Source organism: Schistocerca cancellata, chromosome 7 (assembly GCF_023864275.1).
Source record: "Schistocerca cancellata isolate TAMUIC-IGC-003103 chromosome 7, iqSchCanc2.1, whole genome shotgun sequence".
In the NCBI taxonomy this organism is placed as follows: Eukaryota; Metazoa; Arthropoda; class Insecta; order Orthoptera; family Acrididae; genus Schistocerca; species Schistocerca cancellata.
The window spans coordinates 601,969,178-601,993,837 of record NC_064632.1 but is presented as its reverse complement, the minus strand read 5'-3'; the positions used below and the strand labels follow the sequence as shown (position 1 = coordinate 601,993,837).

General features: G+C 39.4%; 1 protein-coding gene across 1 annotated transcript in view; it reads left to right on the top strand.

The window, feature by feature from the left end:
* Window positions 1-24,660, top strand: part of LOC126091914 (Down syndrome cell adhesion molecule-like protein Dscam2) — an 895,908-nt gene that overhangs the window by 854,837 nt on the left and 16,411 nt on the right. The window contains exon 36 of the mRNA XM_049907230.1: window positions 1,793-1,853. Within this exon, the coding sequence (XP_049763187.1) occupies window positions 1,793-1,853 (61 nt within the window). The remainder of the gene's footprint in view (window positions 1-1,792; window positions 1,854-24,660) is intronic.

Genomic DNA, 24,660 nt, shown 5'->3' with positions numbered 1-24,660 from the left:
TCAAAGCACCTTTTAAATTTGTCCTCTTTGATACCTGCTAGCACTTCCATGACATTGTGTTTTATGTCTTCCACATCAGCAAAATGCTTCCCTCTCAAGTCTCTTTTCATCCTTGGGAATAGCAAGAAGTCCGAGGGTGCCAAATCCGGCGAATAGGGCACGTGGGTCAAGTTAGTCGTCCTTGGTGAGGCCAAAAAGTGGCATACGCTGAGAGCCCTGTGCGCAAGAGCGTTGTTGTGATGCAGGAACCACACGCCAGAATCCCACAAAGCCAGACGTTTTCGTGACAAATTACTGCGAAGCTGTTTCATAATCTCCAAATAGAATTGTTGGTTTACTGTTTGGTTTTCAGGGACAAATTCAGAGTGTATGGTATGACCCCTTTAACGTAAAAAAAAAAGGAAAGAAAGAAAGAAAGAAAAAAAAAAAAAAACACGCCGTTTTCACATTTGATTTCACTTGTCGAGCTTTTTTTTTTGGTCGAGGTGAGCCAGGTGACTTCCATTGTGATGACTGTTGTTTACTTTCTGGTTTCTACCCATAGCACCATGACTCATCACCTGTAATGATTTTGTTGAAAAAATGTGGATCTTCTTTGAACACGTCCTTCATTTCGAAACAGGCTGGAACGTGACGATCCCTTTGATCTCCGGTAAAAAGCTTTGGCACGATATTTGCTGCCACTCTTCGCATCCCCAAATCGATGGTCAAGATGCGCTGAATTGAGCTCCAGGACAACACGCACAAGTTCTTGAGTTGGTCGATCGTCCTGCGTCGATCTTCACTGATGAGACCACGGATTTTGTTGATGTTGTCTTCGCTTCGAGCAGTTGAAGGTCAACCGGAACGGGGCTGATCTTCAACCACAATTTCTCCCTTTTTAAACTGAGAAAACCATTCATACACTTGTGTTTTACTAAGAACATGGTCTTTGTAAGTGTCACAATCATCACAATGGTTTCTGCTGCGTTCTTGCTGAGCAAGAAACGAAACTTCACTGCTGCACGTTGTGTGTAAGAACTAGCCATTTCCTCGTGTCACGTCTGCGCTGTTCACACACTCAAAGAACTGCCAAAGAAACCACACTTCTCACTGTTGGGTGATGCTGTGTAGCAGAATGACTCAACAGAGCTCCTACTACAACCCTCAGGTTGCACCACCTGCTACTACAAGTACACGATGTGCAGTATTATGATTCCGGTTACTTTTGGGTCCCCCCTCGTATCTCACTTTCTTTAGTTATGTATTACAGAAAATCATATCCATTCTCAAATGTTTATATTGTTGCAGTTTTATACTATCTTGCTCATTATCTGTTTTCAAAGTTCAGAACTCATTGATTAAATTCCCATAAAAATTGTTCTGAAGTGTTTTTTGTTGACAGTCAATTGTTTTTGGTAATCCATCATGATACAATTGAAAACAAATTAAGACTAAGCGGCTTATATTATTTCTCTTACTCAAGCAGTGTATTCAGTCACTGAGATGGTCTAATATGAGTATTTATTCTTTCTAATGACATTGGCTTGATTATAAAATATGTTGGGGGGAAAAGAATGAAAATGAAAAAAATCAGTGAATGAGAAAAAGAAGCAGTCTGGTTATTCCGTATGTTCTCCTGAGTTCTTAAGAATGATGTCTTAAGGGAATCAATTACATATTCTTGCAGTACTCCTTTTCAATGGCAGCTTTAGTCCCAGACATTGTTTGTGAAACTTTTATGTTTTTTTTTTCTGGATCTTGTAGCAGGGGTTACAATACGACAGGAGCTGTATTTTTATTTTGTTTTCAGTCAGTGTAAGAGCCCACAACAAGGACATGACCACTGAGGAAATGAGAAAGCTGATTGAGAGGTCAGTAATTTGACTTCTAAGCTTATTCTCACATGAGAAATGACACTTAATTATTTTTTCCAGTACTTCTTGGTAATATAAGACACAGAATTTTGTTTATGAAAACAATCAGTTTGCAAATTAAGAGAAACTGTATCACTAACAGAAATATTTAAAGTAATCGTTTCTCGAATTATAAGGCAAACACCTACTGCACTCTAAATCTCTATTACTTTAAAAGTTACATTTTATTATTTTTCTGTCAACACAAGACAAATTAATTTACTTGTGGAACACATTTGTTCAAGTAACCCTCTGTGTTTGAAGATAATTTTAAAATCCCTTTTTAAAATCCAGATTAAAGAATATTATTTTTGTTTAGTGTAATTGAATCAAATCATATTTACCCTCACCAATGAACGAACTCCCTAATAAATTATGTTGTCAATCTGTGATCATGGCACTGCATGTTTATCAAAAGAAACTAGCAGCCACATATTATACCAAGAGTCTTAATGGTAGATGATTAGCTAATTGGCATTTCCTCATATTTTTAGGTCAAGTGTGACATTATTTCAGTCATATTATGTCCTGGAAAAACTGCACATATATGCATTGCTGTTTGTAAGACCCATATAGTCAATTTAAAGATTGAACTTAAAGAATTACGGGATATGAAACTTATATACTTTGGTAGGAACAACTGAAGTTGAGATAAGCCCATTGAGGAGTAGAAAATGAAATAAAGAATAGCAATAATAAAAACTAATTTAAATTTTGCAACAATGCAAATGATAACAGAGAATAAGGAAATGTGAAATAAGTGAGAAATGAAACTGAACCATATTGAGCAACGAGAGAGAATATAAATGATAGAAAAACATATAATTTTCCCTATAGACTATTGGACTGAATGGTGCATCAGGTGAAGAGCTCTGTGAGCCTGTTATACAGATGTAAAAGTGAAAAATAATATACTGCTGGTAAAACAAAACTTAACCAGCACAGAGTTTTTGAGGTACTGCTATAAATGAAGTCTTCTGTTCACAATATTTACCCGTCACATTATGAAAAATCTATAGGAACACATAATTTATGCTCTTACCAGTTTATTCTGCTATTTCAATAAAAATGAGAATGGAAATGTGAGTAAATCTCTTTTGCATGTGAGACTTCATACTGGATTGTTCTAACTGCATAATAGACATCAAATATAGCCCTTCTATTTGACAACTTCATTATCAAATCAGACATTTATCTTGGGTCACTTGGTCATAGAGGAAGACAGTAATCTTAAAATGTGCCTGAAAAAAATTGGTGTGTTCCTGTTACTCAGTTGATAGTTTGTGCATATTTGCTGCGAGGGTGTGTATGTGGGAGAAGGGGGGGGGGGGGGGGGGCAGAGCACTGTTAGTATAGTGGTATAGGCTGTTAAGGTTTTAAGGTTATTTATATTACAGAAAGCTAGAAAAGAAGTTTCATTTAGATTTTACTCAACAGCAGAATGTGTGTAATAAATGTCTTACATTGTGTTCCATTTTGTAGCTTGTGCATGCTCAGAGGAGTACTTGGTATTTAATAGGCATGCTTTTTGTGTGGTATTCCTTAATAACTTTAAAACATGCAAATGTTTTGAAATTTCAGTAGGGAAGCCAGTTTGGTTACATTAATTTTCAGAAAAATTTGTGCAGAGAGCGCATTGCACTTACTTTACAAAGAAACAGAGTCCTTCCTTGTAATTTATCAATTTCACATCAATTATTTTTTTGATACAGTTGTATGTATTTTAACACATTTCTTTGTGTAATATGTGGTTGCTGTTGCAGTAGTTACTACCCTTTCCTTTTATGTAACTTATGTGTTGCTTGTTGTAAGTGTGCCTGCATTATTATAACACCATTTACCTCTTTTTACATCAACCTTCTCTTCTTTCATGGAATGTTCAACAAATCAGAAAACCGTAAGTTGTAGATTGTTACATACTTAGTACTAAATAGCTTTTCTTAAAAAAAATAATGATGCTTGCTTCTGTTTTCTAAATTGTTTTGTTGAGAGTAGCTATCAGGCAGCTTAGGATATAATGCTCAGAGGTGTGATTGAACACCATAATTTCACATTTATTACTTGCTCTCTGCAACTTCTGTTTTGGAATGAAAACTATATGTTTATTTGATACCAAGTGCATTATGACACTTGGAGAGTTAAACTTTTTAGTAGTTTGTCTTAGCATCTTCGGAACAACACCCATTATTCAGATTAAATGAACTTGCCTGTTACTTTTAAAATAAAATTAGTCTTTCTTATAAACCAACAGAAACTAAAGTATTGTAAACAAGTCCTTTTCTCATGACATAGAATGCGCACAACAAGAAACCCAATAACTCAAAATTTTGGAAGTGTAATATGTTGCCTGACTTTTCTTCAAATGTGCAGTGTTGAAATTTTAACAATATACCTCTCTGTGCTGCACAGCGCCTCTCTTGTAGTGTCTGCCACTGCAGTTTGATGAGCATCTACATTAAGTTATTGTTTCTCAGGTTATTTTTTATGTCCTGTGCATCTTATAGCTGACTTGAAATTTTTTTAATGGTCACACTACAGTTTCTCTATCTGTTATTGCTTATCAGGCTTTTAACAACTTTCATTTCTGCATTATTTCTTTTCCAGTTTGAATTTTCAGCAACAGCTTATGACAGCTTCTGTTGGCACAATAGTCCTTACCCAATATTTTTCTAAGCAATAGTTTAACTGAGCTTTAGTATTAAGGTTGATTATAAACTCTGAGCCTTGAACAGTATTCTACTTCCATTTTAAGTGTTGTGTATTAAGGTCCTTATATTGTTATTGTTTAGTATGGTCACTCTGCTTTTTCCCTTGGTTTACAATTTTTAAAAATTGCTGTCATAATCAAGTTTTATTTTAGCTGACTCAGTCACTTAGATGAATGGTGAATTTCTGGTTCCCAGAATGCATATTTTGTATTATAGCTGCCACATATGGTAGTTGCATTTATATTTAAAAAAAAAAAAAAAAAGCCACATTTTCATCTTTCAGGGAATGTGTTATATTCATTCCGGCTTACATTTATGAGAACTTGCTGTCATATACTCCGTGTCAATAAGTGTGCATATGTGTAAGTGCACACACACACACACACACACACACACACACACACACACACAAAACTCTTTACTTGTATGATGTTAAACTTATGGATGAATTATTTTACAAATGGTGTCAGGTTACAAAATACATTTAGCACCTTAACAGTTTTAAATTCCCCCTTTCTGTATGCTGAACTGTTTTAATCTACTTGGATATTACTAATAAAAGAGAGATGCCTATGTCTACAACTTCTAGTTGGAGTAGGACTTAAGATCAAGGATATACATTGATTACAATGCATTTTTTATGTAAACAGCAAAACTATAGTTGTATATGGAACGATAGAAATTATATTTCTCAATCACTGTGTCAGAAAATGGGAATCTAATATTTGTAAGTTAATTATAAAGGAGATTTGTTTATCAACTAATAACCCAACATTGATGGTAAAAAAATATGTTGATGCACGAGTTAAATTAATGCTTCTATTGGCAATGAAAATGTGGTCTACAATTTATTTACCACTCACCACATACAGGAGTGTTGAACTACACACACAGGCACATTTCAAAGAAGGTTTAGTTGTTTCTGGCTATCAGATACATGGACACATTTAAAAGAAGATTTAATTGTTTCTAGCTATCAGATAAAGTCTTTCATCAGACCAAGAAACACACACATACATTCATATATGCACAACACACGCCTACATAGCACTCTGGCCCCACAGGGGCAACTAGTGATGTCAGCTTTTGTGGCTATTTTGGGTACAGAAGGGGATGGGAGGGGGTGGGATTGCAGGGCAGGGGTGGGGGAAAATCCTGTACTGCTGCTCGTGGAAGTGCACAGGAATTTGGTAGGTACAAGACAATGGGCAGCTAGGTGCAGCATCGGGAGTCCTATGCTGTGTGAGAAGGGGGGGGGGGGGGGTGTGGCAGAGGAATTAGGAAGGACTATACAGACAAGCTTTGTGGATAGATGGTGTGTGTGAGGCTGGGGTGGGAGCAGATAAAGGCATGGCTACTAGCAAAGGTTGCAGCCAGGGGGAATAAGGGAACAGAGTATATGTTGCAGGGAGAATTCCCACTTGCACGGTTCTTAAAAGATGATATTTGTGGGAAAGATCCAGATGATATGTGATGTGCAGCAGTCATTGAAGCAAACTACATTGCATTGCACGGCCCGCTCAGATACTGACTGGTGGTGGCGGTGTGTGTGTGTGTGTGTGGGTGTGTGTGTGTGTGTGGGTGTGTGTGTGTGTGTGTGTGTGTGTGTGTGTTTTTTTTTTTTTTTTTTTTTTTTTTAACCATAGGGGCACTCAGGAACTAGGTTATCAGCATCCTTACACATTTTAGAAGGAACAAATCTGGATCAAATCACTAAAATTGTTGCACACATCGAGAATGAAACCTACAAAATGACACTTGTGCACTTACTCCCACATCACTCACACAATCACTGTATCAAACATACCTTAAGACAACGGAGAAAATGCAGGTGCCCTATAGTCTTGGGAAAAATATTGGACAATTTACGAAACTGCAAAACACTAATTCATTTAAACAGAAGCTGTTGCACTTTTGGTTCAAAAGAGACTGGATAAATGATAACAAGCAAAGGTTAGTAGAGATTCTTGCATTTGTGAAAAGATCTATGCATGAAGCATACAACAATTACCACTGTCATACCTCAGCAAAATATCTGTCAAAGAATCCAAGAAAATTCTGGTCCTATGTAATATCACTAAGCGGATCTAAGGCTTCCATTCAGTCACTTATGGACCAGTCTTGGGTGTCAGTTGAATATTCACACAGGAGAATCATACAAACATATTACTGTTTGACCATCCTTCATATTCCTATCTGGACGACATAGTAATAAGCATCCTTGGATTAGAGAAACAGCTGAAAGAGTTGGCAACAAAGAAATCACCAGGTTTGGACGGAATCCCAATTCAGTTTTTCAAGGATTGCATTTTTCAGGAATCTCTTGCCCAGCACAAAGTCCCAAGTGACTAGAGATAAGTGCAGGTGACTCCTGTACATAAGGATGGCAAAAGAAGGGACCTGCAAAATTAAATACCAATATCCCTAAGATTGATTTGCTGTAGAATCCTGGAACACATTCTCAGTTTCTTGAGACCAAGAATTTTATGTCCACAAATTAGTGGTTTTAGAAAGCATCACTCATGTGAAACTCAGCTTGCCCTTTTTCCACATGATATACTGTGAAGTATGGATGAAGGCTACAGGCATAGTCCATTTTCCTAGATTTCTGGAAAGTGTTTGACATGGTGCTCCACTGGAAACTGTTGAAGAAGGTACTAGCATACGGAATAGGTTCACAGGCATACAAGTGGCTCGACGACTTCTTAAGTTACAGAACCTAGTATGTTGTCCTCGGTACTGATTGTTCATCTGAGACAAGGGCACAGTCAGGAAAAACCTAGAGAAGTGTGATAGAACTGCTATTAATCTCTATATACATAAATGATTTAGTGGCAGACGGGAGGCAGCAATCTGCAGTTGTTTGCTGATGATGATGTTGTGATGTACGCAAAGGTGTCAAAGTTGAGTGACTGTAGAAGGATACAGAATGGCCTAGACTAAATTTCTAGTTGGTGTGATGAATGGCAACTATTTCTAAAAGTAGAAAAATGTAAATTAATGTGGATGTTCAGATACAGCATGTGTGGCTCTCACGACCTTAAAGGCTGTGAGGTTGTCTGCTGTTGGGCAGTACTTAACTGCTGAGGAGCATCACACCTGTCCCAGATTGCTGAGTGGCACTCACCGATCCACCAAGGTACAATTTTCCTCCTAAGATGACCTAAAGACTTTGCGATTTATAAGTCAGTGGCATGATGGGTAACTCGAGTTACATTGTCCACCCTTTCCTGGACAGTATTGTTGTGTTCAAACACAGTCAGGAGGCTGCAAAGCATCCACTTAGCCCTGCTGACCTCCATTTTGATGGCTTCTATTCAGGTAACACTCTATCCAGTAGGTGAATCCACAGTGGGAAGTGGTCACTGGAATGAAAGTCATCTATTGCTTTCCACTGGGCAGAGTCTGCAAGAATGGGAGAGCAGAAGGAAAGGTTGATGGAGGAGGACAATTCAGTAGCAGCAAGAAAATGAGTGGGACTTTTATGTTGAGGATGCACAGCTCCTGAGACATTATGAGGTTCTCCAAGACTCAACCCCAAGGGCAAGTATTGTGTGAGCCTTGTAATTCATTTTGTGCACTGAAATCACTCAGTAGAAGAAATGGTTAGGGGAGTTGTTTAATAAGGTCTGTGAGAGCCTCAGAGCCTATTGCATTCTGTGGAGGTAAATACTTGAAGTTCAATGGCTAATGCTTGTAGGTCAGTAATCAAGGAGAGAAAAGAGGAGTGATGCACGTTATTGACAAACACAGCATCCACTCCCTTGGCTCTTTCCCTAGTTAGGTAGTCCTTTTGGTGGAAGGTATAGCCCTGTAGCACAGAATCATCAGTGGCTTTACAATGTGTTTCTTGTAGACACAAGCACAGGGGTTGTGTGTGTATCAGGGGTTTCAGCTCCTCCACATGGGTCCTGAACCAATTAATATTCTGCTGTAATATGGAATCCATCCATCATGGGGGTAGCAATTTTATCCTGTGTTTCTGCCAGGGACAGCAGCCCATAATGGGTGGAGACTCAGTAATGGATGGAGGTTCAGTCTTGAGGCAAGATGATTGTCCCAGTCCAACATCAGGGTCCATTAGCTCTACAGAAGAATCATGAGAGACGTCAGAGAGGATGACATCAACGTCGTTGGATTGTTACCTTCTGACTCCATCAGTAGTGGACACTTGGTCTTTGATTTTCTGCCCTTGGGAGCCACAACTGTTGGTGTGGGAGTGGCAGCACTGGATGAGTACCAGGCTGAATTCTGGAGGGGCAGGAAGCTCTGCAACATCGGCAACCAGACCTGTTCTAAAGTGCTGGGGGGAGATACAGGCATCGAAATAACCGCAACTGGACAAGTGCACCGACAAACACACATACAAGTGCTGATACTAGTAATCTCCCTTTGTGTAGCAGCAATGGATTTCTGCACTAGCTGTTTTCAGAACTGAAGCAAAGGAGTTAGTGAATGTTGGGGGCAGCATGGCTTTATACATCTTTTTGACCTCACCACATGGGATGTGCTTCATAGTCTTAAGCTCTTCCATCTTCTATTCTTCAAGATATACATTACAGTCCTGTTTCCAGACTGGGTGAGTCCCAGAGCAATTCACACACTGCAAGGGAGATGAACACGTGACTCCTTCATGGACGGCATTACCAAATTTGCCACAAGTGGCTTATCCCGTACACCCAAGAGCAGTATGCCCAAAGCACTGGCATTTGAAACAGCACATTGGGTTAGGGATATACTGTATTTACTCGAATCTAAGCCGCACTTTTTTTCTGGTTTTCGTAATCCAAAAAACTGCCTGCGGCTTAGAATCGAGTGCAAAGCAAGCGGAAGTTATGAAAAATGTTGGTACGTGCCGCCACAACTAACTTCTGCCGTCGAATATATGTAGCGCTACGCAGGCATGCTTTGTAGGCACAAAGATAAATACTGGCGCCAAAACCTCTGCGTCAGTAAATAAATTTAAAAAAAGAAAAGTGGAAGACGAGCTTTTTTTCTCCGCCGCGAGTTTCGACCACTGCATTTTCATGCATTATCCAACGAAGTAAATACAAATTCCGTATTGTTCATCTTCGAATGTAGCACAATTTCAGTGTACTACGAAAATCTGACTGGCAAGACTGTTTGGAATGTTTGTCAATATGGCCAACTCTACGTTCTGAATTTTTTCCTATCTGTGAGAAGAGATGGTTGCTAATAGGAACTTTTATGAATATGGCCAACTCTACATTCTTAATTGTTTCCTACCTGTGAGAAGAGATGGTTGCTAATAGGAACCTGATGAAATTTGAATCACATACAGTATTCTCTTCACCATAAGAATAATACGAATATAAACATTTTGCCATGTATTCTTTCGTGTTTGCTGCTATCTCATTTAAATACTGTCTGCCTAATAAACTACGAAACTAGAGTGAGACAACAGCAAACGCGGAAGAATATACGTATCATGTCATGTTTATATTCATATTATTCTTATGCCGAATAGTGATACAGTCAGAAATGAAGCACGGCAAGTGACTAGATTTTTAAATCTAAGATGACTCTAATTCCTGTGCAGAATTTGATGTAATAAAGAAGCGGCCGCAAAGATTTTCAAACGGAGAAAAATTTTCGCCTAACTCTCGTTCAGAACATGTACTATCATACGCAGTCTATTATTTTATTCTTGTTGATCATTATCAAAGAAAGCAGCAGTGTAAGTAACAACAAATAAGTCTCTTGCCATTGTTTAGCTAATGAGACGATTCCTCTCTCTTTTTTTTTGATCGTACGTGGCGGTAGCGCGCACAAAAGCAAGTCATGCCGCAAGCCGCGACAGGCCGTAAACACGCACTATCAGAATGCGACAAACAATGCGTGACACAGTGCAGTAATGCATTTTCAGCTTAAGAGTGACGCAAACACCTATAACAAAGAAAACGGCACTTATCAGATCAAAGCAAAATAAGCAATCGATTCAAACCAGACGAAGCACGTGAAAAAGGAAGGGCACCCGTATAAATACGGACGGAGCGCCTGACGCATAGCAATGGCTACCTGGTAAGGCTTAACTGCTAAGCTTACGACTCGAACCAAACTACTGTAGCTGTATCGTCTTTCATTCGACCTAAATTGTGTCTCATATTACAATGGACCAACTTTGTTTCGATTTGGAGATGCGGCCTAAAACTTTTCTCTCCCCTTGAATTTCGAGTCTCAAATTTCAGGTGCGGCTTAGATTCGGGAATTTTTTTTTGCTTTATTTCGAGTCTCATTTTTCAGGTGCGGCTTAGATTCGAGTGCGGCTTAGATTCGAGTAAATATGGTAAGGCCACTTTCTAAGGTGAAGGAAACCAGCCTTAAGAAGTTTTGTGTTACTGAACATGAGGAGAAAGGAGTCAGATTTTACAAGACACCCGTCCATCGTCCTCGTTATGTTTTGGATGTTGACTACACCTTCTGGAGCCCACTTATCTTTTAGTTCCACCTTGGGAATGTCTACCAGATCCCTGTAATCACAACACCTTTGCTGTAACTCACGGTGGCTGTGTAGGTCAGTATTAATGGCATATTCCCCAAGGCATTGAGCTTTCTGTAGGTTCTTTGCTTGTTGGGAACTAGAATTTTCCACCAACAGCATCCTGTTCTGCAGTCACTTGACTGATGTTAAAGTGGCAGTAATGCCTTCTAAGCCTTTTGAATATAGAAAGGTAAAAATTTCTCGAAGGTGCCCTCTTTCCTTTTCACTATTAAAAATACTTTCTGACTACCAGTATGAATTCTGTTTCTAGTGAAAGTACTCTTACAATGAACTCCTGAGTCAGTGGCACTGGCTCCACAAACCCTCTTGTTTGATTGTGTGTTGGTACATAACAGTGACCCACCCTTTCTGCAGGGAGGAGATGGAGACAATTTTGAGGGTTCTATATTGGTCCCATGACAAGCCAGGAAAATAAAAGTCCACCTAGACAGCCCCATGTGTGTAGGTAAGCCTTATACAACTGAGGTGCAGCAACTTCCCCAGAGGTTGCCCACTAGTGTCTGTTCCACCTAAATAGCCATGCATCCAATTAGCTTGCAGCACACATTGAGAGAGAGGCTTTCCTAGAGAGGTTTTTACCATCCTCACAATCCGTGCAGTCAAGCCAAGATCTCTCTTCTTTGTGACATGCAATGTTCCACCACCGCAGCGCACAGTGGTTGCCACCATAATGTCTGGGCATGCTTCAGCAGAGGACTGGGAGCACATACCAGTCCTCAGCTCACGAACCCCAGGTTTGCCGAACCACCTACTGGATGATCCGGCCCTCTCTTCATCACTATGTGGTGGTGGGCATCCATGTGAACAGACATCTTGTTAGTGCCAATGCCCACATAGAACAATGTACAATGATTGCAGCTTAGTTGATACACCACCACATGATTGCTTTCACAGGTGGCCCCGTCTTTGTTGGGATATGAGATGCCTATGTGAGGACTGGGGTAGGTGGTAGTGGAAGGATGTATGAAACACATCTTTCATCTAGGTCTTTCACAGGGATATGAGTCATGGGAATAGGGGATTGAGAGCAGGGGTGGAACTGGGATTGACAGTGATATTGCACAGACTGGGTACTTCTTAAAATACAAAAACCCAACATTCCAGGATGCTCAGCGTGATTAGACTCTCTGTCATTGGTGACTAAAACTTTCAACCTATTGCTCGTAATCTGCTGTCATGCATAAAAGACTCCAAACTTTTCCTTTGTTAATTTTCCAGAGTTTCTGTCCTTTTATCAGTGGTGCCCTCCTTGCCACAATTGTTGCCACCTCCCTCTACACCAGATTCCTCAATGCTCATGGTCTTTGCCACAACTGGACACTGCCTTTCCTTAAGCCCAACTGACTCCAGACCCACTACTTGTATTGTTATCATCATGAGCAACCATGTCATTATTCACAATTATTTCTCCTTTGAAGGAATCACCTACAAACAAAGCCACAGTATGACTATAGACACCCACATGGCACCATCCTATGTGAACCTGTTCATAGGCCATCTACAGGAATCCCTCATAGCAACCCAGAATACCAACTCTTTAACAGACTCAAATTCATTGATGACATCTTCATGATCTGGATCAAGTGTGAGGACACACTATCCACATTCCTTCATAAAGTCAAAACCTTCTTCTCAATTTGCTGCACTTGATGCTACTCAGCACAACAAGCCACATTCTTTGATGTCACCTTTCACCTCATAGATCACTCCACCAATACCTCGCCACCCACATCAAACCTACCAACCACCAAAAATACCTCCATTCCAACAGCTGCCATCCACTACACACCAAAAAGCCCCTTCCATACAGTCTAGCCACCCCTGGACTTCACATCTGCAGGAAGAACAGCTCCTCTCCAAATATATGAAAGTTTTTTCTGATGTATTTGCAGACTAAAATTACTCTCCCCCTATTTTTCAGAAACAGATGTCTCATCCCTTGTCTCCCCAGTGACCTACCATCCCCACATACATGCTGATACATCACCGGGAAGATCCCCCCTCGTGACTCAGTACCACCCAGGGCAAGAACAACTGAATCACGCTCTTCATCATGATTTAGACTACCTGTTGTTGTACACTGAAATAAGAAACATCCTCCCCACTATCCTATGCATCCCTCCTACAGCAGAATTATCCCACCCATTCAAATTGTCATATAGTTAAAAATACCCTAACAGTGTTCTTGTAAATGTGCCTTCTGCTGTTCAGCGTCTCCTATAAGTGGTTAGTAACAATCTATCCTAACGCATATTGGTATTCCAGTCATTAATCTATTCAGTGCCCTTATTTCCTTTTTGGTAAACTTCTTTATACGAGTGTATTTCTGTACATTTCAGAGTGTTAACGTGTCTTTATGTAACCAGAAGTGTCTTCTTTAGTTGCTGTATCGATTAATCCTCTCTTACACCTCCTTTCTAGCTTTTCCGATAAAAAAGTTAAAAAGCCAGTTAAGTAACTGCAAGCATTTCATACCTTTTTCTTTAAGCTCTTAGTCTTTGAACTAATTTTATTCCAAACTTTTCCTATCTTGTGTTAAAGTTTCATCAATATTTAACTTCTACATCCAAACACCCATGTAACAGACTTACCTATTCAGGTTACTACCTCTTCTTTTCATACTTTATCTGTCCACTAAATTGTGAACATTAATAGATGATATCACATTTCAAATGCTCCGGTTTAGTTTTGGACTTCCAGTGGTACACAAATCAGTTCCACACAAAGCTGTGCTCCCACGTATACACGTTCTGGATCTTTGATTTCATTTCATTGTCAATGTTTGATGCAAGTAAGTGTCTACTACTAAAGAAGTTATCTTTGCTTGCAGTAGTCAACATCTGATATCTTCCTTGCTTTAGCCATTCTGTGTAATATTAATTCCTAAATAGGAAGTCATTCATTCAGTTAACCCAGAACTGTGTCATTCCCTGTTATTTTGTTAAATGTGTGCCTTCTCCTGTCTACTAATTGATATACCATTTATTACAGCTTTGTTTTTCCCTAACCGTATTTCGTATAAAGTCCATTCCACTGAATAGATAAAAAGTCTTCTTCAAGCTCACCCAGAAGGGCTGTGCCACCTGCAAGCCTGAGTGCTCTCATCACAATTTCATTTCTCTTTCAACATTTTCTTTAACTTCATTCAGCCCTGAATGCATCTTTCTGTTCTTCTGTACATCAGTCTTGTCATCTGTCTTGTCAGCAGTTTCCAAGTGTGACAAGCCAGACTGTAAGTCTGAGAGTCTCCACATTTATTCAACAGTGGCTTCTTTGGTGCAATGAAAACACTTTTCAGGAAATCCTAATAGAAAGTCACTCTTTGCTTAGAACTATCAGAAATATCTCCCTAATTCATATACACCCCACAAATTTCAACTCTAAAAGTCATCAACTCTTGATCACTTGTTTCAGTGCACTGTCAAACCTGTGCCAAATAACAGCACTGCCTATTTCTGTCCCATCAACTCCCTACTACTACCAGTCACCCTTTGGGTCTTTGCTTCTCTGTGATATGGGCCATCAGTATCCTCCTACAATTTTTCTTCACTTTTTTCTAGGATATGCGCATTCAGGTTTCAAATACTTCCACAACTCCTGAAACTGTGAGTTTCCAGCTTTCTGTGTTGGTACTGTGAATGGCTGAAAGCAAGGAGAAACGACAGCCATTACATTTTCTGAGGACATCCTGCTCTACCTTATGGCTTGATGATGACAACCTGTGGGATAAAATAGTGCAGAGGTAAAACAATCCCTCATCCAGCTGTCCATGTGGTAGCTACTGAAGGAGTTTTGCCATCAGAAAACCAAACTAGTTCTCTACGGGTCAGTGCATGAAATGTTACATCCCTTACTTGGTTAGACAGAGGTTAGAGAAATTAAAAGGAGAAATGAATAGGTTGATATAGTGGGTATTAGTGATGTATAGTTAAAAGAACAACAGGGCTTCTGGTCAGGTGAGCACAGGATTATCCACACAAATAAAGTGGGGTAATTATAACAATGAGTACAAAAATAGAAATATAGATAAACTACTGTGAATAGCATAGTGTACATAAGTTACATTATGTTAGGACAGAGGTTGCTAATTTTAAAACGAAAAATATTTCCAGCAGCAGATGTGGACTCTGACTAAATTCATTTGATTGTGAACTGAAGAAATTGCAGAATTATAGAAAATAAAGTAGATGAGATCTGCAGAAATTGAAAACCCAGAGGTTGTTGACTGTTTCAGAAGGAGCATCAGGACACAGTTGACTGAAACAGGGACAGGAATACAATTAAAGATGAATGTGTGGCTTTGAAAGATGAAAAAGTGCAGGCAGAAAATTGTCAGCTAAGCAAAAAGGCAAGCTGCTGTATAAAACTTTGGATAATGCTTGAGGTAAGAAATTTAATGAAAAGACAAAGTCTAAAAATGCAGCAAATGAAGCATGTAAAAGGAAATACACATGCCTAAAAAATGAGATTGACAGAAAGTGCAAAATGACTATTCGGGAATAGCTAGAGGACAAATGCAAGGCTGTAGAAGCATGCTTAACTAAGGAATGGATAGATGCTGCCTATAGAAGAAATTTTTGGAGAAAGAGAAACACTTGAGAGAATATGAAGTGCTCAAATGGCAAGCCAGTAAAGAGGAGAAGACTAAAAGATGGTATGCACTGGCAACATGTTTGAAGACAATGTTATGTGTAAGGAAGAAGAAGTAGTTAACAATGAGATGGGAGATTTAATATTTAAGATTAGACACACAGAAATAAAAACTTAGTGGTTTGCAGGTGCCACTGTAATTCTGACTTAGACAGAAAAGGGATTTGGAAGAATAGTTGAGTGAATGGATAGTTGGATAGTATCCTTAGAAGCAGTTGTAAGGTGGATGTCAAGAAAAGTGAAACAATGGCAATGGAATATTGTCAAATGAAATGGGGTGATGTTGAGGGAATTAGGTTGAGTTTGATTATTTGGGCAGGAAAGTAAGTGATGATTATCAAAGTAGGGGGATATAACATGCAGACTGGCAGCAGCAAGAAAATAATTTTTGTAAAGGAGAAATCTGATAACATTGAACATAAATTTGAAACTTAGGAAGTGTTTCCTGAGGAGGCATTTGTCTGCAGTGTAGCCTTGTATGCAAGTGAAACATGAATGATACGCAGTTCAGACAAGCAGAGAGTACCGTATTTACTCGAATCTAAGCCGCACTTTTTTTCCGGTTTTTGTAATCCAAAAAACCGCCTGCGGCTTAGAATCGAGTGCAAAGTAAGCGGAAGTTCTGAAAAATGTTGGTAGGTGCCGTCACAACTAACTTCTGCTGTCGAATATATGTAGCGCTACACAGACATGCTTTGCAAGCACAAAGATAAATACTGGCCCCAAAACATCTGCGTCAGTAAATAAATTAAAAAAGGGTGGAAGACGAGCTTTTTTTGTCCGCCCCGAGTTTCGACTACTGCATTTTCATACATTATCCAACGAAGTAAATACAAATTCCGTATTGTTCATCTTCGAATGTAACAGCATTTCAATGGGCTACGAAAATCCAACTGGCAAGACTGGGATGTTTGTCAATATGGCCAACTCTACGTTCTGAATTTTTTCCTACCTGTGAGAAGAGATGGTTGCTAATAGGAACTTTTATGAATTGTGAATCACATGCAGTATTCTCTTCACCATAAGATTAATACGAATATAAACATTTTGCCATGTATTCTTTCGTGTTTGCTGCTATGTCATTTAAATCCTGTCTGCCTAATAAACTACGAAACTAGTGTGAGACAACAGCAACGCGGAAGAATATACATACCATGTCATGTTTATATTCGTATTATTCTTATGCCTAATAGTGATACAGTCAGAAGCGAAGCACGGCACTTGACTAGATTTTTAAATCTAAGATGACTAATTTCTGTGCAGAATGTAATATACTAAAGAGGCGTCTGCAAAGATTTTCAAACGGAGAAAAATTTTCACTAAACTCTCGTTCAGAACATCGTCTGTCATACGCAGTCTATTACTTGGTTCTCGTCGATCATTATCAAAGAAAGCAGCAGTGTAACTAACAACAAATAGCAGTCTCTTGCTATTGTTTCGCTAATGTGACGATTATTCTCTCTCTCTCTCTCTCTCTCTCTCTCTCTCTCTTGCGGCGGTAGCGCGCACACAAAAGCAAGCCATGCCGCGAGCGGCGATAGACCGTAAGCACTCATTATCAGAATGCGACAAACAATGCAGGACACAGTACAGTAATGCATTTTCAGCTTAGAGTGATGTAAACACCTATAACAAAGAGAACGGCACTTATCAGATCAAAGAAAAATAAGCAATCAATTCAAACCAGACGAAGCGCGTGAAAAAGGAAGGATACCTGTATAAATGCGGACGGAGCACCTGACGCATAGCAATGGCTACCTGGTAAAGCTTAACTGCTAAGCTTACGACTCGAACCAAACTATTGTAGCTGTATCGTCATTCATTCGACCTAAATTGTGTCTCATATTACAATGGACCAACTCTGTTTCGATTTGGAGGTGCGGCCTAAAACTTTTCTCTCACTTTGAATTTCGAGTCTCAAATTTCAGGTGCGGCTTAGATTCGGGAAATTTTTTTTCCCTTGATTTCAAGTCTCATTTTTCAGGTGCGGCTTAGATTCGAGTGCGGCTTAGATTCGAGTAAATACGGTAAAGGCTTTTGAGATGTGGTAGTACAGGTGAGTGCTTGAGGCTGAGTGTGTAGATCAGATAACTACTGAGGAAGTATTTTATTGAACAAGAAATAAAAGACATTTACATCACAAGTTGACTAAATGAAGGACTGGCTCATAGGACACATCCTCAGGCATCAAGAAATCATCACTGTTTATAGAGGGAAGTGTGGGGAGGGAAGGCCACTGTGGAGAGCTGCTTCAAACAAGTCTTCAGACTGAATAACACAATGTCACTAACACCAGCACCTACATAAGTACAGAGATTATCTATTCTGTTATTTGTTGACCCAGTCTCCTAAGTGGCCATTGATAGCAGATCCTCTTATTGGGGGACACATTCTTGTCCTGTGCACACGAGCAGTGCTGCCGCTCCAATCATTTGAGAGGTGACTTTTACACTTTCTGCTTCTATCACAAACAGGAACTCAGTGTTCCCTTACTTCACCAGACTTAAGTTCAGTGGGAAACTGCTAAAAAAAAGGAGGGGCTTGAGGGGGCATATCAAATCTACATCTACACTGATACTCTGTAAACCACCATGAGGTGCATGGCAGAGGATACATCCCATTGTACCTGTTATTAGGCTTTCTTCAGACTCAATTCATGTATGGAATGCAGGAAGATTATTGTTTGAATGCCTCTGTGTGTGCAGTAATTATTCTAATGTTACCCTCACAATCTCTTATGAGTGATATAAGGGGGTTGTAGTATATCTCTTGGGTAATCATTTAAAGCTGTTTCCTGAAACTTTGTTAAAAGACTTTTTTTGGGATAGTTTGTATCTGTCTCCAAGAGCCAGCCAGTACAGTTCCTTCAATATGTCTGTGCCACTCTCCCATGGATTAAACAAACAGCCCTTCTCTGTATACATTCAATATCTGCTGTTAGTCCTATTTGTTTGCACTTGAGCGTTATTCTAAATCCGGTCACACAAGTGGTTTGTAAGCAATCTCCTTTGTAGACTGATTGCATTTCCCCCCTATTCTACCAAAAAACCCAAGTCTACCACCTGCTTTACCCATGACTGAACCTATGCAATCATTCCATTTCATATCCCTACAAAGTGTTACACCCACGTATTTGTACGAGTTGGCCGATTCCAGCAGTAACTCATTGATGTTATAGTTATAGGATACTACGTTTTTTTTTTTTTTTTTTTTTTTTTTTTTTTTTTTTTTTTTTTTTTTTTTGTGAAGTGCAAAATTTTACATTTCTTAACATTTAGAGCAAGTTGCCAATCTCTGCATCATGTTGAAGTCTTATCAAGCTCTGACTGAGTATTTATGCAACTTTTCTCAGATAGTTCTTCATTATACATAACTGCATCATTTGCAAAAAGCCTGATTTTACTATTAATGTTGTCTGCAAGATCATTAATATACAACATGAACAGCAAGGGTCCCAACACAGTTCCCTGTGGCACGCCCAAAGTTACTTCTACACCTGACGATGGCTCACAATCTAACATAACATGCTGTGTCTTCCCAACCAAAAATCTCACAGTCCAGTCTCAAATTTCACTTCATACTTACTCTTGCCCTTACTCTCCTGGCCCCACAAACCGCAGTCAGTTTTTGGCCTCATCAAGTAGCCTCATCCACAGTATTCTGTCTTCGGCACCTTCTTTCCTTGCCCCCAGTACCTGGAGATCCTTGGCAACCTGCTCTCTCCATGTCATATTTGGCCTGCATAGAGGTCATTGTCCTTCCAGTTTATTCTCTGAGACTACTCTCAGTAAAGACCCCTATTCTCTTGTATAGCCATGGCCGACCCATCTTAGTCTTCTTGTCTCGGCTTCCGCAACTACATCTGGTTCATTGTATAGCTCCCTGAGCTCCCTATTCTTCCATCTTCTCCATTTTCCTCCCTCATAGATTTGTCCAAAAATCTTTCACGAGATATTTTCAAAAACTTTTAACTTTCTCTCTGTGTATTTATCTATTCTCCATATTTATGCCCCATATAGTAATCTAGGTCTGCTTATGGTTGTTTATATTGTTTCTGTGGTTCCTTTTGAAAATAATTTAAATGGCAGTAGAGTGAGTATGATGCCCTGGGTGCAGCTTTGGTTCTCACCTCTATTTCTTGCTTCTCGTCGTTTTTGTTGTTTGCTACTGCCCACAGATATTTAAATTCATCTTCTTCTTCAAACATGTGGTCATTGATCTGCAGAGTTTCCCATCTTTTTGTTCTGTACTTTATTTCTACTCTCATGAATTTTGTTTTTTTCATTATGTACTTCTAATCCAGCTTCCTTTTCTTTTTGAAAGAGATTTTTTGCCAGTATTTTAAGGTCATTTGGATTTTCAGCGATTAGTGCTGTGTCATCTGCAAAGGCTAGTACATTTATTTTTGTGTCTATTTTCATTTTCTCTTCTGTTTCATGTGTTGCATCCAGTGCTTCCTGTATTACAATACTGAACAAGAAGGTTGAAAATCCATCTCTTTGCCTGACTCCTGTTTTTATGTCAAATGCCTTGGAATATTCTGCATCCATTTTCACTACCCCTTTTTAACCTTTCAGTGTCACTTTCAGTAGAGATATAATCTTCTTCAGTATTCCAGATCTCCGCATTTTCTCCCACAAGTTATCTCTGGATATACTGTCATGTTGTTGTTGTGGTCTTCAGTCCTGAGACTGGTTTGATGCAGCTCTCCATGCTACTCTATCCTGTGCAAGCTTCTTCATTTGCCAGTACCTGCTGCAACCTACATCCTTCTGAATCTGCTTTGTGTATTCATCTCTTGGACTCCCTCTACGATTTTTACCCTCCACGCTGCCCTCCAATACTAAATTGGTGATCCCTCGATGTCTCATAACATGTCCTACCAACCGATCCCTTCTTCTAATAAAGTTGTGCCACAAGCTCCTCTTCACCCCAATTCTGTTCAATACCTCCTCATTAGCTATGTGATCTACCCATCTACTCTTCAGCATTCTTCTGTAGCACCACATTTGGAAAGCTTCTATTCTCTTCTTGTCTAAACTATTTATTGTCCACCACGTTTCACTTCCATACATGGCTACACTCCATACAAATACTTTCAGAAACGACTTCCTGACATTTAAATCTATACTCGATGTTAACAAATTTATCTTCTTCAGAAACACTTTCCTTGCCATTGCCAGTCTACATTTTATATCCTCCCTACTTCGACCATCGTCAGTTACTTTGCTCCCCAAATAGCAAAACTCCTTTACCACTTTAAGTGTCTCATTTCCTAATCTAATTCCCTCAGCATCACTCGACTTAATTCGCTTACATCCATTATCCTCATTTTGGTTTTGTTGATGTTCATCTTATATCCTCCTTTCAAGACACTGCCCATTCCGTTCAATTGCTCTTCCAAGTCCTTTGCTGTCTCTGACAGAATTACAATGTCATCGGCGAACCTCAAAGTTTTTATTTCTTCTCCATGGATTTTAATACCTAATCCGAACTTTTCTTTTGTTTTCTTTATTGCTTGCTCAATGTACAGATTGAATAACATCTGGGATAGGCTACAACCCTGTCTCACTCCCTTCCCAACCACTGCTTCCCTTTCATGTCCCTCAACTCTTATAACTGCCATCTGGTTTCTGCACAAATTGTAAATAGCCTTTCGCTCCCTGTATTTTACCCCTGCCACCTTCAGAATTTGAAAGAGAGTATTCCATTCAACATTGTCAAAAGCTTTCTCTAAGTCTACAAATGCCAGAAATGTAGGTTTGCCTTTCCTTAATCTAGCTTCTAAAATAAGTCGTAGGGTCAGTATTGCCTCACGTGTTCCAACATTTCTGCGGAATCCAAACTGATCTTCACCGAGGTCGGCTTCTACCAGTTTTTCCATTTGTCTGTAAAGAATTCGCATTAGTATTTTGAAGCTGTGACTTATTAAACTGACAGTTCGGTAATTTTCACATCTGTCAACACCTGCTTTCTTTGGATTGGAATTATATTCTTCTCGAAGTCTGAGGGTATTCCACCTGTCTCATACATCTTGCTCACCAGATGGTAGAGTTTTGTCGGGACTGGCTCTCCTAAGGCTGTCAGTAGTTCTAATGGAATGTTGTCTACTCCAGGGGCCTTGTTTCGACTCAGGTCTTTCAGTGCTCAGTCAAACTCTTCACGCAGTATCATATCTCCCATTTCATCTTCATCTACATCCTCTTCCCTTTTCCATAATATTGTCCTCAAGTACATCGCCCTTGTATAGACCCTGTGTATACTCCTTCCACCTTTCTGCTTTCCCTTCTTTGCTTAGAACTGGGTTTCCATCAAAGCTCTTGATATTCATACAAGTGGTTCTTTTTTCTCCAAAGGTCTCTTTAATTTTCCTGTCGGCAGTATCTATATTACACTTAGTGAGATAAGCCTCTACATCCTTACATTTGTCCTCTAGCCACCCCTGCTTAGCCATTTTGCACTACTTGTCGATATCATTTTTGAGACGTTTGTATTCCTCTTTACCTGCTACATTTACTGGATTTTTAATTTTCTCCTTTCATCAATTAAATTCAATATTTCTTCTGTTACTCAAGGGTTTCTACTAGCCCTCGTCTTTTTACCTATTTGATCCTCTGCTGCCTTCACTATTTCATCCCTCAAAGCTACCCATTCTTCTTCTACTGAATTTCTTTTCCCCATTCCTGTCAATCGTTCCCTTGTGCTCTCCCTGAAACTCTGTACAACCTCTAGTTCTTTCAGTTTATACAGGTCCCATCTCCTTAAATTCCCATATTTTTGCAGTTTCTTCAGTTTTAATCTACAATTCATAACCACTAGGTTGTGGTCAGAGTCCACATCTGCCCCTGGAAATGTCTTACAATTTAAAACCTGGTTCCAAAATCTCTGTCTTACCATTATATAATCTGTCTGATACCTTTTAGTATCTCCAGGGTTCTTCCATGTATACAACCTTCTTTCATGATTCTTAAACGAAGTGTTAGCTGTGATTAAGTTATGCTCTACGCAAAATTCTACCAGGCGGCTTCCTCTTTCATTTCTTAGCCCCAATCCATATTCACCTACTATGTTTCCTTCTCTCCCTTTTCCTACTCTTGAATTCCAGTCACCCATGACTATTAAATTTTCGTTTCCCTTCACTACCTGAATTATTTCTTTTATCTCATCATACATTTCATCAATATCTTCATCATCTGCAGAGCTAGTTGGCATATGAACTTGTACTGCTGTAGTAGGTGTGGGCTTCGTGTCTATGCTGTTTGTAGTAGCTTACCCGTACTCCTATTTTTTTATTCATTATTAAATCTACTCCTGCGTTACCCCTATTTGATTTTGTATTTATAACCCTGTATTCACCTGACCAAAAGTCTTGTTCCTCCTGCCACTGAACTTCACTAATTACCACTATATCTAACTTTAACCTATCCATTTCCCTTTTAAAATTTTCTAACCTACCTGCCCAATTAAGGGACTGACATTTCACACTCCGATCCGTAGAATGCCAGTTTTCTTTCTCCTGATAACAACGTCCTCTTGAGTAGTCCCTGCCCGGAGATCCGAATGGGGGACTATTTTACCTCCTTTATATTTTGCCCAAGAGGACGCCATCATCATTTAATCATACAGTAAAGCTGCATGCCCTCGGGGAAAAATTACGGCTGTAGTTTCCCCTTGCTTTCAGCCGTTCGCAGTACCAGAACAGCAAGGCCATTTTGGTTAGTGTTACAAGGTCAGATCAGTCAATCATCCAGACTGTTGCCCCTGCAACTACTGAAAAGGCTGCTGCCCCTCTTCAGGAACCACACGTTTGTCTGGCCTCTCAACAGATACCCCTCCGTTGTGGTTGCACCTATGGTACGGCTATCTGTATCGTTCAGGCATGCAAGCCTCCCCACCAACGGCAAGGTCCATGGTTCATGGACCTGTCATAGTTTTTTTTAAAATCAACAAATAGTTCTGTCATTGTTTTGTTATACTCCAAATATTTGGATGTGGCTTCTTTCAGTATGAATATCTGGTCAGTATTTGAATGAATCTTCATAAATTCCACTTGCTCTCTCATTTATTGTCCCTTTTAAATATGGCTCCAATTTTTTCTGGAGGATCTCGAAGAACACTTTATAGGTGGTTCTAATTAATGAGATGTCTCTGTAGTTCCTGCATTGTTGTTTGTCAGCCTTTTCATGAATTAGTATTATTATCACTTCTGGCCACTCCTCTGATATTCTTTCTTCATTCCAGATGTTCATAACAAGTTTGTGTATTTGTTTTTATTCCTCCCTTCTTAAACAATTCAGCTGTTATGCCATTTTTCCCTGGAGCTTTGTCGTTTTTTAGTATTTTGATTGAGTCTGTTGTCTCTTTCATTGTTGGCAGTTCCATGAATGGATATGTGCTCTGATAATCATATTGTTGCTCCATTTCTCATTACTTTCAACATGTAGGCTTTCAGTCCAGCTATTCCTTTCCAGATGATTTCCCTTCCAACTTAAGCCTTGGCATCTCCCACAGTGAGCTTCATATCATATCCTGGTGTCTTACTAATTACCTCTTTGAGAATTTCATAAATCTACCTTTCTTTTCATCCTCCTCTTCCTCATCCGGAGCATATAGTGTAACTATTGTTATATTTGTGAATCTACCTTTTAGTCTCAAGACGGCTATTCTATCACCAGGTGGTTGGAAATAAATTACTCCACTGCTAAACCTTTGCTGACCATAAAACATACTTCCTTCTGGAACTTTCCATCTTCTGATCCACTGTAGTATAGAATGTGTCTGCTGTTTTCAGTTTTCCCGTTTCTGGATATCTAATTTCTTGCTGTGCTACAAGACCCATTTCCTATCTGTCGAGTTTTTGTGACAGAATATTAAGAGCTGCAGG